The following is a 12,466-nucleotide window of genomic DNA, read 5'->3' as shown; positions in this document are numbered from 1 at the left end:
GCTGTTTCAAGTGCAGTCCACTAAAAGTGCTCTAACTTTTGATAGGCAACTCCAAATTGAGTCAGGTATAGCTAGGAAGAAAGGTTGTGGGAAATAGCACTCACCTAGACCAAACTTTTTTTCTAGGTTTCCTGATTCCAAACTTTTAGGGTACCCAGAACCAATTTCCAGAGACCAAAAAAGTCACAAATTCCTGACTTTTTAGAGACTTGACCAGGGGAATAAAGGGATTGTGTGCACTAAGCAAAGGTGTTCTTATCAAGGACCATCTTGAGAGTATTGAGTGAGGCTTAAACATGACAACTCATCCATCATTAGGGTTTCCCACTCAACTCAGAGCTATGCCACCTACACAAACAACCAGAAATACTGCAACACCTATAACAAGAGGGTTGAGACAAGACCATGAGGTTTATCAATCATATCAAGCCAAACCTCAAGGCATGTCTCATGGATATTTGTCAAGTGATCATGTAGCTCACTGGAAGCCAAACCAATCAACTAAAATGCGGGAGTTTGAAAGAGCAAAAGTGGAAATTGCTGGAGACTTAGAGGAGAAGCATCCTCTAATCAACAAACCCAATGTAAGGTTCATCAAAACCAATGAAGCCACAAGAGTTCTAACGGATTACACTTATGATGGACTTTATAGGTTACCTATTGGGGATCAAAACAACTTCTATAGATGTTTAAATTCCATCATTGAAGAGTTGACAGACTACAAGAACCTCTATGCCTTCACATACACAGATGACCAGGGAGTGCAAGTTCTAATGGTAGATAAGTATGGATGAGAGTACAAACTTATCAACACAATTGAGCTAGAAAGATATACATACATGGGTAATCCAATCTTTGCTCACTACTTTCAACCGAGTGTAAGCGTACCAGGGTTTTTTGAGACTGATTTGCAAGAAGCTAACATTGAAACTATGGAATCAAATGGACCTCAAACATCCAAAATAGCTATTCACGGGAGTGTATCTCCTACCTCATTGAGTGGAATCAAGAGACCACCAATAAGACTTACAAATCCATCAACATTTCCAAAACACGTCTCAAAGGGAATTCCACCAGGATTTGGTCCAAGATGAGAAGAAGGAACGAGGGATGTCTTTGTGAGAGACCCCAACACGCTAAGATACATGGTTGAACCAGAACCAATGAGACCATATCAATTGGCCAAATGTGTCAAGAAGAAGTATGATGGATTAAGGGATCCATACGTACATGCATCCTTGTTCAAACAAGTGTTAAGAGCCGAACAAGTATTTTATTTTCATACACAGTATGAGGGATTTGGCTTAACCTTGGAAGGGATAGCATTGAATTGGTTCCAACCGTTGGACAAAAATGCCTTCTAAAACGTTGAACAACTGTTGTAAGAATTTGTTGTGGAGTTCTCTAAAAGGGGAATCAAGCATAACACAGTGTCCCAAATCTATGCATTCAAGCGGGTATGTTAGTTCAATGAGCTAAAACACCCGAGCTAGAAATAACGAGCTTCAAAATAATCATGTTGTCTAGTTATATATTTCTATTAGAAATATATATGTAAGGAGAGGAGATACACAATTAGCCTAGTTACTTGGCCTTCTTTCCCTATAACATGCATGTACCCTCGTGCCCTACATACCACCCAAAATCACTTTTAAGACAACTCGCCCTATAACCTGCGTAAGATTTGTGGGACCTCCGCCTTAGCTACCCCTAGCAATCAATACCCACTGTTGTGATCAATAGAGACACAGAGAGAGAGAGAGAGAGAGAGAGAGAGAGAGAGAGAGAGAGAGAGAGAGAGAGAGAGAGAGAGAGAGAGAGAGATGCATCGAGATAGAAGAGTGTAAAAAAGCGAGCATCTAGCAATGATTCTACCCTTTTAGAATAAGAAACAACTACTACTATTTACTACGTAGATATGTTATTGTATAATTGGATATTTTATGTGCAATGTGAAGATAACACAAGAAAGACTTTTTATGATATAAACTTGTGAGTTTTTTACTTCTATTATTTATGCTTGTTGAAATCATCTTAAAAGCATTACTTTAGCAATGAACATTACAACGTTTACAATGATGCTTGTCAATAACATGAAATTCCATGTGATTTTTCAAAGTTAACATGTCCAAATGCACTAATTATGACAAGTATGACGATGCTAACATCTGTCGAGTCTGCTGATTGTAAATATTAAAAATCAATATATGCAAATATGAAAATAACCATTCACTTGCTATTATGTGAAATAAAAAGAGAAATTCCAAATGCACTCATAAAGTCCAATACAAAAACACAGCCATAGTCTCAATCAAAGGCAATATGTCCAAATTTGACGCATAATACAAAAATTGTAGACATGTAGTAGTGTTAGTGTGTATACGCGCTTCACCAGGGGCACTTTTCTCCCACTGGGTTTTTCCCCCTGGACACCTGGTGTGAAAGGACACCTTATCTCTTAGGGTTTCATATAAGCTTTGTAGCTCTGAGTTTGTACACACTATTATTCTAATACAGAGAGATAGACTACAGAGATCTCGTACGCAAGCTCTGTGTCTTCTCCTTCTCCATCTTCTTCCTACTCTGAGTTGTTGTCTTCCTTCTGTTTCCTGTTTCATCATCTTCAACAATTGGTATCAGAGCAAGGTGATTTCCAGAGCCTCTACTTGCGTTTTCGCGTCCGCGCGCGCAATCGCAGTTTTCAGGCAATTTTCGGAAAATTTGCTCGTGGGAGCATCCTCGACGTTCCGGGAGTATTCTGAGGAGGTGATCTGTGGTTTTACCCCCCTTTCGAAGCCGTTCAAGCCCTCAGAATTTTGTTCTGAGCAGCGTAGCAGAAGTTACTTTTCGGAGGCGTTTAGATCAAGAGGGTGTGCTTTTTGACAGATTTTCTTCAGGTAAACAGTTCTTTTGGGAAGCAGCTTGTCTTAGCTTTGTGCTGAGATTTTGTCTAGATTTTTGCTTGGATTGGAGAGGAGATTTGTGAATCTCTTGGAGGTTCTTTTTCTCTCTTGTGTGCATCCACAGTATGGCTCAATCTACGGAGAAAGAGATTTTTGGTGCGTTTACATCCGAAGACAAATTGGATGGTACCAACTATTCTCTTTGGTCTTTTATGGCAAAAAATGTTTTGGTTGGTAAAGGATTGTGGGATTATGTATCTGGAGATGAAGTTCGTCCAGGTAGCATTGCACCTGCCACGCCTGGTCGTGGTGCAGCTGTTGGTGCAGGACCCTCACAAGTCACTCCAGAGCAAAAGAGATGGGATACTAAAGATGCACAGGCTATGGCTGTGATTGACTTAACCATAAAGAGGACAATCACACCACATATCAGATCTTGCAGAACTTCTGAGGATGCTTGGAACACTCTGCAAGCTATGTTTGGAGGAAGAAATGCTGCCAGAATAGAGTTTTTGAAGAAACAACTTGACAAAATACAGATGGACGAAGGTGACGATATTGTCGAGCATCTTACAAAAATCAGGGATCTTAAAGAGCAATTTCTTAGCATTGATGAAGTGATTCCAGAGAAGGACTTGGTTTCCAAAACACTCAATTCACTACCACCATCTTATTTGACTTTTCAGACTTCTTTGACTCTGTCTTTGCGAGCTAATCCTGAGCCTCTTCATTTTGAAGAGTTAGTGGCTTTGCTATTGCAGGAGGATCAATCACGTAAGAACAAGTCTTTACAGGTGGATGGTATGGATCATGCTCTTGTTGTACATAACAAAAACAAGGGTAAAGAGAGTGCTCATCACTCCAAGTCTAGTGCAGGACAATCTTCAGAGAAGTCTAAAGGTGGTTCCGACAAGTCCAAGAAGAAAGGTAAATGTCACTACTGCAAGAAACCTAGTCACTACATTAGTGAGTGTAAAAAGAGAATTGCTAAAGAAAAGAAAGAGTCAAGTTTGGTTGTTTCAGCTTTTGGTGATTCTTCTACAGCTAAAGAAGAGTCTGCAAACTTTGTGCAGGATTCTTATGCTTTTGTATTATGTTCAGATTTTTCTGCTTACAGTGTTGACAAGACACAAATGATTTGGTACTTTGATAGTGGTGCATCCAGGCATATTACTTCAAGGAAGGATTTGTTTTGCTCATGGGATGCAGCTCCAGCAGGAAAGAAGGTGACATGTGCAAATAATGCTTCTTATCCAATCAAAGGCGTTGGTAAGATTTTGATTACCATTTCAGATGGTTCAGATTTATGCTTGCCAGATGTCTTATATGTTCCAGGGATCAAGAAGAATTTGTTGTCTGTATCCTCTCTTGCAAAAAATGGTCTTCGGGTCATTTTTGAGGATGACAGATGTGTTGTACGAGATTGAGAGAATGGTTATTCTCTTATCACTACAGGTACGCTGGAAAATGGACTATTTGTGCTAGATCGTTATGAAAAGAAGATTCAGGTATGTATTGCAGAAACAAAGACTCAGGCCATGCAGGATGCTGAGTTGTGGCATGCTAGATTTGGGCATGTTAGTTATGGCAGTTTGATGACTTTACAACGTCATAATATGGTGCATGATTTGTCTTTATTGGAGATGCCACCAAGAAATGCATGTGAAGGTTGCGTTCTTGGAAAGATGCACAGATTTGCATTTTCGCAGGATGGTTCAGTTAGAGCGACACGAAAGTTGCAGCTTGTACACAGTGATGTATGTGGTCCTATGAGGACGCCATCCATAGGAAACAGCCTTTATTTTGTGACCTTCATTGATGACTTTTCCAGGTTTTGTTGGGTGTATCCACTCAAAGCAAAGTCAGATGTGTTTGCAGTTTTTCAACATTATGTCGCCATGGTTGAAAATGAAATAGGTTGCAAAGTACAGACTCTTCGTACTGATCGAGGAGGTGAATACATGTCAGGTGCATTTAAGGATTTTTTTGGGAAAGAAAGGCATTAAACACCAATGCACTATGCCATACACACCACAACAGAATGGTGTTGCAGAAAGGAAGAACAGGTCTTTAATGGAGACGGCTAGATGTATGATCAAGGCTAAGAGTTTCCCTCATTAGCTATGGATGGAGGCAGTTGCTTGTGCAACACATGTTTTGAACAGGTGTCCTACTCGTGCCTTGAAGACCATTACTCCATATGAAGCTTGGTATGACAGAAAACCTTCAGTCAGTTATCTTCGTGTTTTTGGTTGTCTTGCTTATGCTCACATCCCTCAACAGTTACGTGGGAAGCTTGATGATAAGGCAATCAAATGTATATTTGTGGGGTACGGTAGTGGAAGTAAAGGTTATAGACTTTACAATCCTGCTACAAACAAGATTTTTGAAAGTTGTGATGTAATTTTTGCAAAAACTACTGCTCAACCTATGGTTGCTTTTGATGTACCTCATATGCAGACACATGATGTATTTGAAGGTTTGCTTCCTTCTTTTGTGGAGAATCAAGAATCACAACAGGTTGATAATCTTGATCAATCTTTTGATCAGCATGTGACACCTCATGATGTAGAGGAAATTGTGCGTGAAGAGCAAGAAGTTCTCAGGGAAGAAAGAACCTTGCCTAAATGGGTTTAGAAAACTTTGCAGGATAGCAAGTTGGATGCACCGTTGCCACGAAAAACACGTGCTGGTACTTCTTTTGGCAGAGAGCAAGTAGATTTGGCTTGCTTTAGCACTCTTTGTGATGCAGATGAGCCTGATTCATTTGAACAAGCTTTAGAGTGTGTTCAGTGGAAAGATGCTATGCAGCAAGAAATTGATTCTATTCATAAGAATCATACATGGGATCTAGTGGACTTGCCTACAGGTAAAAAGCCTATTGGTACAAAGTGGGTTTTTAAGGTAATTAAAAAGGAAACAAGATGGTACTGTTGACAGGTACAAAGCAAGGCTTGTGGCAAAAGGCTATGCGCAACAGAAAGGCATAGATTATGATGAAACCTTTGCTCCTACTTCTCGTGCGTCCATAGTTAGATCACTAGTTACAATTGCTGCTCATCATGGTTGGAAAGTGCATCAGTTGGATATCAAAACTGCTTTTTTGAATGGTGATTTGCAGGAAGAAGTTTATGTAATTCAACCAAGTGGTTTTGTTGTAAAAGGTCAAGAGAAAAAGGTATGTAGATTGCGTAAAGCTTTGTATGGTCTCAAACAGGCTCCAAGAGCATGGTATGAGAAGATACATACTTATTTGATTGGCCAGGGATTTCAGAATAGTCCAACAGAAAGTACTTTGTATGTCAAAAAGAGAGATGGAGTTCTCATTATGCTAACACTTTATGTGGATGATATGCTTCTTACAGGCAATACTACAGATGAAATTGAAGCGTTTAAAGATGCTTTGAGAAAAACCTTTGAGATGTCTCATCTTGGTTTTCTACATTATTACTTGGGTATTCAGTTTGTGCAATCAGAGGATGGCATATACATGTTGCAGGCAAAATATTTGCATAAAATTTTGGACAAGTTTGGTATGCAAAATTGTAAGCCAATCTCTACACCCGTAGAAACTGGATCAAAGTTGAGCATGCACGATGCTGGAGAACCTTTTGATGTACATACTTATGCAGCAACGGTTGGTTGCTTGATATATTTGACAGGCAACACTCGTCCAGACATTCAATTTGGGGTTTCACAAGCAAGCAGATTTATGCACAGCCCAGGTATGCATCATTGGCAGGCTGTGAAGCGCATACTTCATTACCTTTCAGGTACCCCTAATCTTGCCATGTTCTTTCCAAGGGGGGATATGTATGGAAAGCACAGTTCTATGCAGCTTCTTGGTTACAGCGATTCAGATTGGGCTGGTGATTTTGACACACGACATTCCACAAGTGGCAATTGTTTTTTCTTAGGAAATGCATGTATATCTTGGCTAAGCAAGAAGCAACCCACAGTGGCTACATCAACTTGTGAAGCTGAGTACAGGACAGCTTTCACGGCAACAGTTGATTATGTATTGATACGCAGGTTATTGGCAGATCTTTGTGAGTGTCAACGGGCACCCACTACCATTTTCACTGGCAGCCAGAGTGCTATGGCAGTTGCAAGGAATCCAGTATTTCATGCAAGAACAAAGCACATAGAGGTTCACTACCACTATGTCAGGGAAAGGCTACATGCAGGGGAGATCACACTAACTTACTGTCCTACACAGGATAACATTGCAGATCTATTTACGAAGGCGTTATCACGAGAAAAGTTTGAAGCTTTCCGAAAAGCTTTGGGCTTACTCTCATACACATCACTATCACTACAGGGGGGATTTGTAGACATGTAGTAGTGTTAGTGTGTATACGCGCTTCACCAGGGGCACTTTTCTCCCACTGGGTTTTTCCCCCTGGACACCTGGTGTGAAAGGACACCTTAGCTCTTAGGGTTTCATATAAGCTTTGTAGCTCTGAGTTTGTACACACTATTATTCTAATACAGAGAGATAGACTACAGAGATCTCGTACGCAAGCTTTGTGTCTTCTCCTTCTCCATCTTCTTCCTACTCTCAGTTGTTGTCTTCCTTCTGTTTCCTGTTTCATCATCTTCAACAAAAATATCATGTCAAATCAAACCATAATGTCTAATACCAAGATATTAGCAATACAAAATATAGAGCTCTATAAAGCTTCACTACTTGTAGTATCATCACTATGCAAAGCAAGGTCATCAATAAAAATCGATCGTGTCCTTTGCTTCTCCACCAATGGACGATCAAAATGGTCATCTCTTTGGCACATGAAGCTTGCCATATCTGCAACATAACATGGCAAAGACCTATTTCTAAGGCTATATCTCAACCATATAAAGAATTATTAAGAAGACTTCAATGAATTTCTAATAAAACCTTACCAATCTGTGGGCACTTGAAAGTCAAAGATCTCTATATCATCATCCTCTACTGGTACGTATGAGGAGGAGGCTCCCACATCCACAAAGTGAGAAGCTATCAAAGGTCGAAGATGATTCTCAATAATGGCATGATCATTATCCATTCCAAGACAACACCTTCCTGTATGTAGACATGCTCTCAAAACTGGTCTTGTCCTTGCTCCAAACTCCAAGACAATGCTATTTGAGGTAGTTAGAAACTCCACAAACATGAGCATGAAAACAAGACTTTTCTCAATTCCTCCTTGCCAACTTCCAATATTGCCTGCTTGTTTGGAGCGTCGTGATGATGGAAGAAAATGTTTAAGAATATAAGAGTCCAAACTTTGTTGGAGCTCTTTTCCTATTGTATTTCCTTCTTCAAAATGAAGCAATGGTGTGCAGCCAGGTCTTTTTAAAAGAAGCACATGAAATGCATTCTCCTTAAAAAATTCAAAAAAATAAATATCATTTAATATATAATACATTAAATCTTAAATGAACATGTTACATTATGCAAGTTTGTTGAGACTTACCTTCACCACAAATTCACTCTTTCCTGTGTAAGCATATGGCTCTGTAGTCTCAGCCAGCCATCGAAGATGAACCTCCATCCGCACTTTTGAGACCATATGCTCAACAATGGGGAGAGAGGATGTGGAGCACATAACAAGTGTCCATCCACCGTCATCCATACAAGCTGTCGCAATGCCCAATGAGTAGAGTACATGATCATCAGAGATATCATTCCAAGAAGGCATAGCTTCATATCCTACAATTAAGAAGCACATCAAGAAAGCATACTAATATTAATCAACTTTGTGATTTAGTACTTCCTAACAAGAAAAACATTACCTGGAACCATTGATCCAGTTGGTAAGTCAACAACACATAAATCAACACTCCAAGCGCAAGTCTTCTTGTGTCGTTGCCTTCTCTCACCACCAGCTTTTAGAAAAAATGATCGTATCTTTTCAAATTCTCCACCGAACTTCCCCGCAAGTATGTCCTTACCCAAGATGATGTAGTCAGATTCTAGAACTGCCACACTCTCCTTAGATGCACGATGAGAGAGTCGAGAGAAGGATTGAATTGGCAAGTATATCATGTCACTGGTGACGCTCTTCTTTCTTTTCTCAGCATGTGTAATATTGACATCAACACACTCTTTCCCTACATATATTTACAAAACAAAGCATGACCAAATTATAAACTATTATGCAATGAAAAACACAAAATATGCATGCAAGATGATGCTCTTTACCTCGTGTGTCAGCAACAGTAACCTTTGGTCGACCTGTCTTTGCAGGGAGCTTTTTCAGTTGGAGTTTCTCGGCTTCTAAAATATTTCTTTGTTGTTCTTGCACTTGCCTCAATGTATCTTCATTCATATTTCCAATTGACCCTGAGTCAGATCTGCACTCTCCTTTTTGATGCCTTACATATGCCTCATTTTCCTCCTCAATACAACATCCTTTTTTCATATCAACCCACCATGGACAATGCTTTCTCTCCCAATCATTAAGAAGAAATGCACCTGAGGACTTTCTATCCTCTCTGAAAATACTAGAAGTATACATGCAAAATGATGGAGGTGAAAGCATTGGACATGCTTTACAAATATGAGGGAGAGTGTATATCTTCTTGCTACTCAACAATGATAGAAGAAACCTTCACAATAGATTGTTAAACTTGAAATTAGGCAAGGCCTCCCAAAGTATCACTTAACATTAAATACCTGTAAAGAACTCTTTGAGCTGCATTTGGTAGATCAACTTGCTTTATTGCTGGACTAGCCACAGTCATTTCCTTTGAAAGAGGCTCAAAAAGGGTATCTCTATACCGAAACAGAATATCATTGAAGTAATCGCTCAATGTCAAATGCTTTGGCAAAGTCAAGAGCTCTCCTCCAATATTTTTCTCCACCACTAGTGAAAGCATTCTAGAGGCTTCAGTCAAAAGCTGCTCCATCCATACCTCTTTTGCACACCATCTTATGAACTCATGGTCACCTCCAAGAATACCATAAGAGCTTTTCAAATTATCATCTGCACCAAGCAAAGCAAGCATAGAAATCTTCTTCTCATGAGAGCATGCTTCAATTGAAATTTGGTATAATTTACCCAATGTGATTTTCCTAGAGGCATCAAACATTGGCAATCCCCAAAGAACATCAAACCAAGCCTTTCCCAAACTTGGATTGATGATACACAACATCTGCAAGTACATGATTAACTTCAATTAATAAAAGAGTACTACAAATGTTACAAACACAAAAGCATTGCAAAATAGTCCCTTTAAAAACTCACTCTATGAATCTTTCGCACAAATGTTTTGGTCACAGCTTTTCTTATCAACATGAGTTTGTGCTCGCGCTCTTCTTTGGGGAGACCACTAGGGATCTTCTTCTCGTCTTTGTCCACGTTCTTTTTGTAGCTTGCCTAAGAGGTTAAGAGCAAATATATCGGAACACAATAAAAAGGTTTTGATGTTACATGCATATCAAATGAAGTTGTAGACACACTCACAGAGAAAACCATCCAAGCAAGCAAGGATTGCGTTAGAGGATACCAAACTTTACGACCTCCCGAAGCCTCTTTCACACGTGCTTTTTCAATAGCCATTTTTTCTGCAGGTGTAAAATCCTCCACATCACAAGATCAAAGAGTGCTTGTGTATTGAAAATAGTCCCGTAAACTTGTGAGAACAATGGCATTCTCATTCATTCTGCCAGAAGAATTAACAATTATAAAAGAGAACAAAAGGTTTCATATATTACTTTATAAAACAAAGTAGAACTTATAGATTGAATCTCTGAAGAGCGGCCAAGAGTTTGACTTCATGCTTTGGCTCAGGATCAATAAACTCGGCTCTGATTCTAACATGTCTTTCTTTATCTCTTGACCATACCTCCTTAATAACTTCCATCCAAGATGTAGTCCTATGATTGCCTTCCCAAACAAAAAACATCTTTCCGGATAAACACGACCAAACTGGGTCTTCCACAATCTCTCTCTCAAACTCCTCATTGATAGCCACCCAATTCTTGTCCCATGTGGATTGGATCTCGGCATCCACTAGTTTAGTTGTGCCATCAGGTAGATGTAGAGATAGAATAAACAGACCTTTGATGGGAACATACCCCTCGTGGATAAAATCTCTTTTTAGATTTGAGAGGTCCGGTCTCAACTCTCGAACCCTGGTGTTAATTAAACAATGACACAAGGGCACTTCAGGAACTGCCTTACCCCTATGTATCATAAGAGATTTTAAGATATCAGATCCCAATGGTTTGTCAATGATAGCTGGCACATGCTCATCAATTTCTTGCTCAAGGTCATCATCCACGACCTGAAGCTCATTATCAGCATCCTGGACAATATGCTCCACATCTTGGAGTTGTGTCTCACCCTCAAGTTCCATAGGAGCCACCTCTTCCAGCTGAGGCTCTTTCTCGGAACTAATGCTTGCCACACATTTTGCTGCCTTCTTAGACTTCGGCTGAGAACTTGAACCAACAACCTGCTTTGCCTTTTTCTGGCCACCTGCACGGGTCATTCTATTGACCAACATACAAAATCAAGTTGGAATATATACTTATATCAAAGTAAAGCCTTTAGATTTACAACTAGCAAACACAAAATTGAAACCTAGATGAATAAATCAACTATAACTTTAGACCAGACAACACCTTCTCGTGCTTCACAATTTTGCTAGCAAAAATGTAGAGGTGGGCTCATGAATATCCACACCAAGCTGGCTCTGCTCATTCATAAATATAGATTATGAAATGTTATTAATGGTTACAACACAATTTCGCTGGCGAAATTGTGTCAGATGTATTCAAACCAACCATGCTTTCATCTTGTATAATCTACATGCATAAACAAATAAGGGTCATAAAATACATACATGATAATTATGCATTAGTATTCGGGCCGTTGTTTGTTGCACATAATTTTGCTAGCGAGATTAAACACATAACCTTTTTCAAAGAAAGACATATTTACTTGTGCCTTTGTCTACTGCACATAATTTTTTTGCTAGCCCAGTCCTGAATAATTTCGCTGGCAAAATATAATTATATGGTGATGATACCTCTATATTGGACTTGCTAACTTTGTCAATAAAGTGAAAGACAACCTCTGTCTACTAATTTTTCCACTAGCCCAGTCCCGAATAATTTCGTTGGCGAAATATAATTATAAACCCAGTTTAGAAAACGCAGGAACGCTCAAAAGATATTTAATGCCTCCACCTTCACTCAAATTTCTGAAGCCTTATAAAAGAAGCCTTGTCTTGTATATTCTTAGGTTTATTAATTGAGGGTATTGCATACTGTCTGTCTCTCTCTCTCTCTCTTTCTCTCTCTCTCTCTCTCTCTCTCTCTCTCTCTCTCTCTCTCTCTCTCTCTTCCACAATATGAAGCTCTATCTCTCTCTCTCTCTCTCTCTCTCTCTCTCTCTCTCTCTCTCTCTCTCTCTCTCTCCACAATATGAAGCTCTATCTCTAAGAGACATTTACCTTATTTTAATTTTATAGAAGTGAGCATATATTTAATTAATATCCAAGGAGTGCAATCAACCAAAGTCCTCTTAAATTACCCAGAAATTTATCCTCAACTTCAATGCACATATAGA

General features: G+C 39.3%; 1 protein-coding gene across 1 annotated transcript; it reads right to left on the bottom strand.

The window, feature by feature from the left end:
* Window positions 1-7,576: 7,576 nt before the first annotated feature.
* On the bottom strand, window positions 7,577-12,215 carry LOC147420311 (uncharacterized). The gene is made up of 10 exons (XM_086504681.1): window positions 10,952-12,215; window positions 10,355-10,455; window positions 10,136-10,267; window positions 9,950-10,043; window positions 9,565-9,874; window positions 9,091-9,242; window positions 8,682-8,999; window positions 8,363-8,598; window positions 7,809-8,269; window positions 7,577-7,733 (listed from the first exon to the last, which is right to left on the bottom strand). Exons 1-10 carry the CDS (start codon window positions 11,397-11,399, stop codon window positions 7,577-7,579), a joined length of 2,409 nt encoding a protein of 802 aa, XP_086360807.1. The 5' UTR covers window positions 11,400-12,215.
* Between the last annotated feature and the right edge of the window lie 251 nt (window positions 12,216-12,466).

This window comes from Adiantum capillus-veneris, chromosome 28 (genome assembly GCF_014529385.1).
Source record: "Adiantum capillus-veneris isolate H3 chromosome 28, ASM1452938v2, whole genome shotgun sequence".
NCBI lineage: Eukaryota > Viridiplantae > Streptophyta > Polypodiopsida > Polypodiales > Pteridaceae > Adiantum > Adiantum capillus-veneris.
The sequence above is the reverse complement of the archived record's forward strand: the minus strand, read 5'-3'. Positions and strand labels throughout refer to the sequence as shown.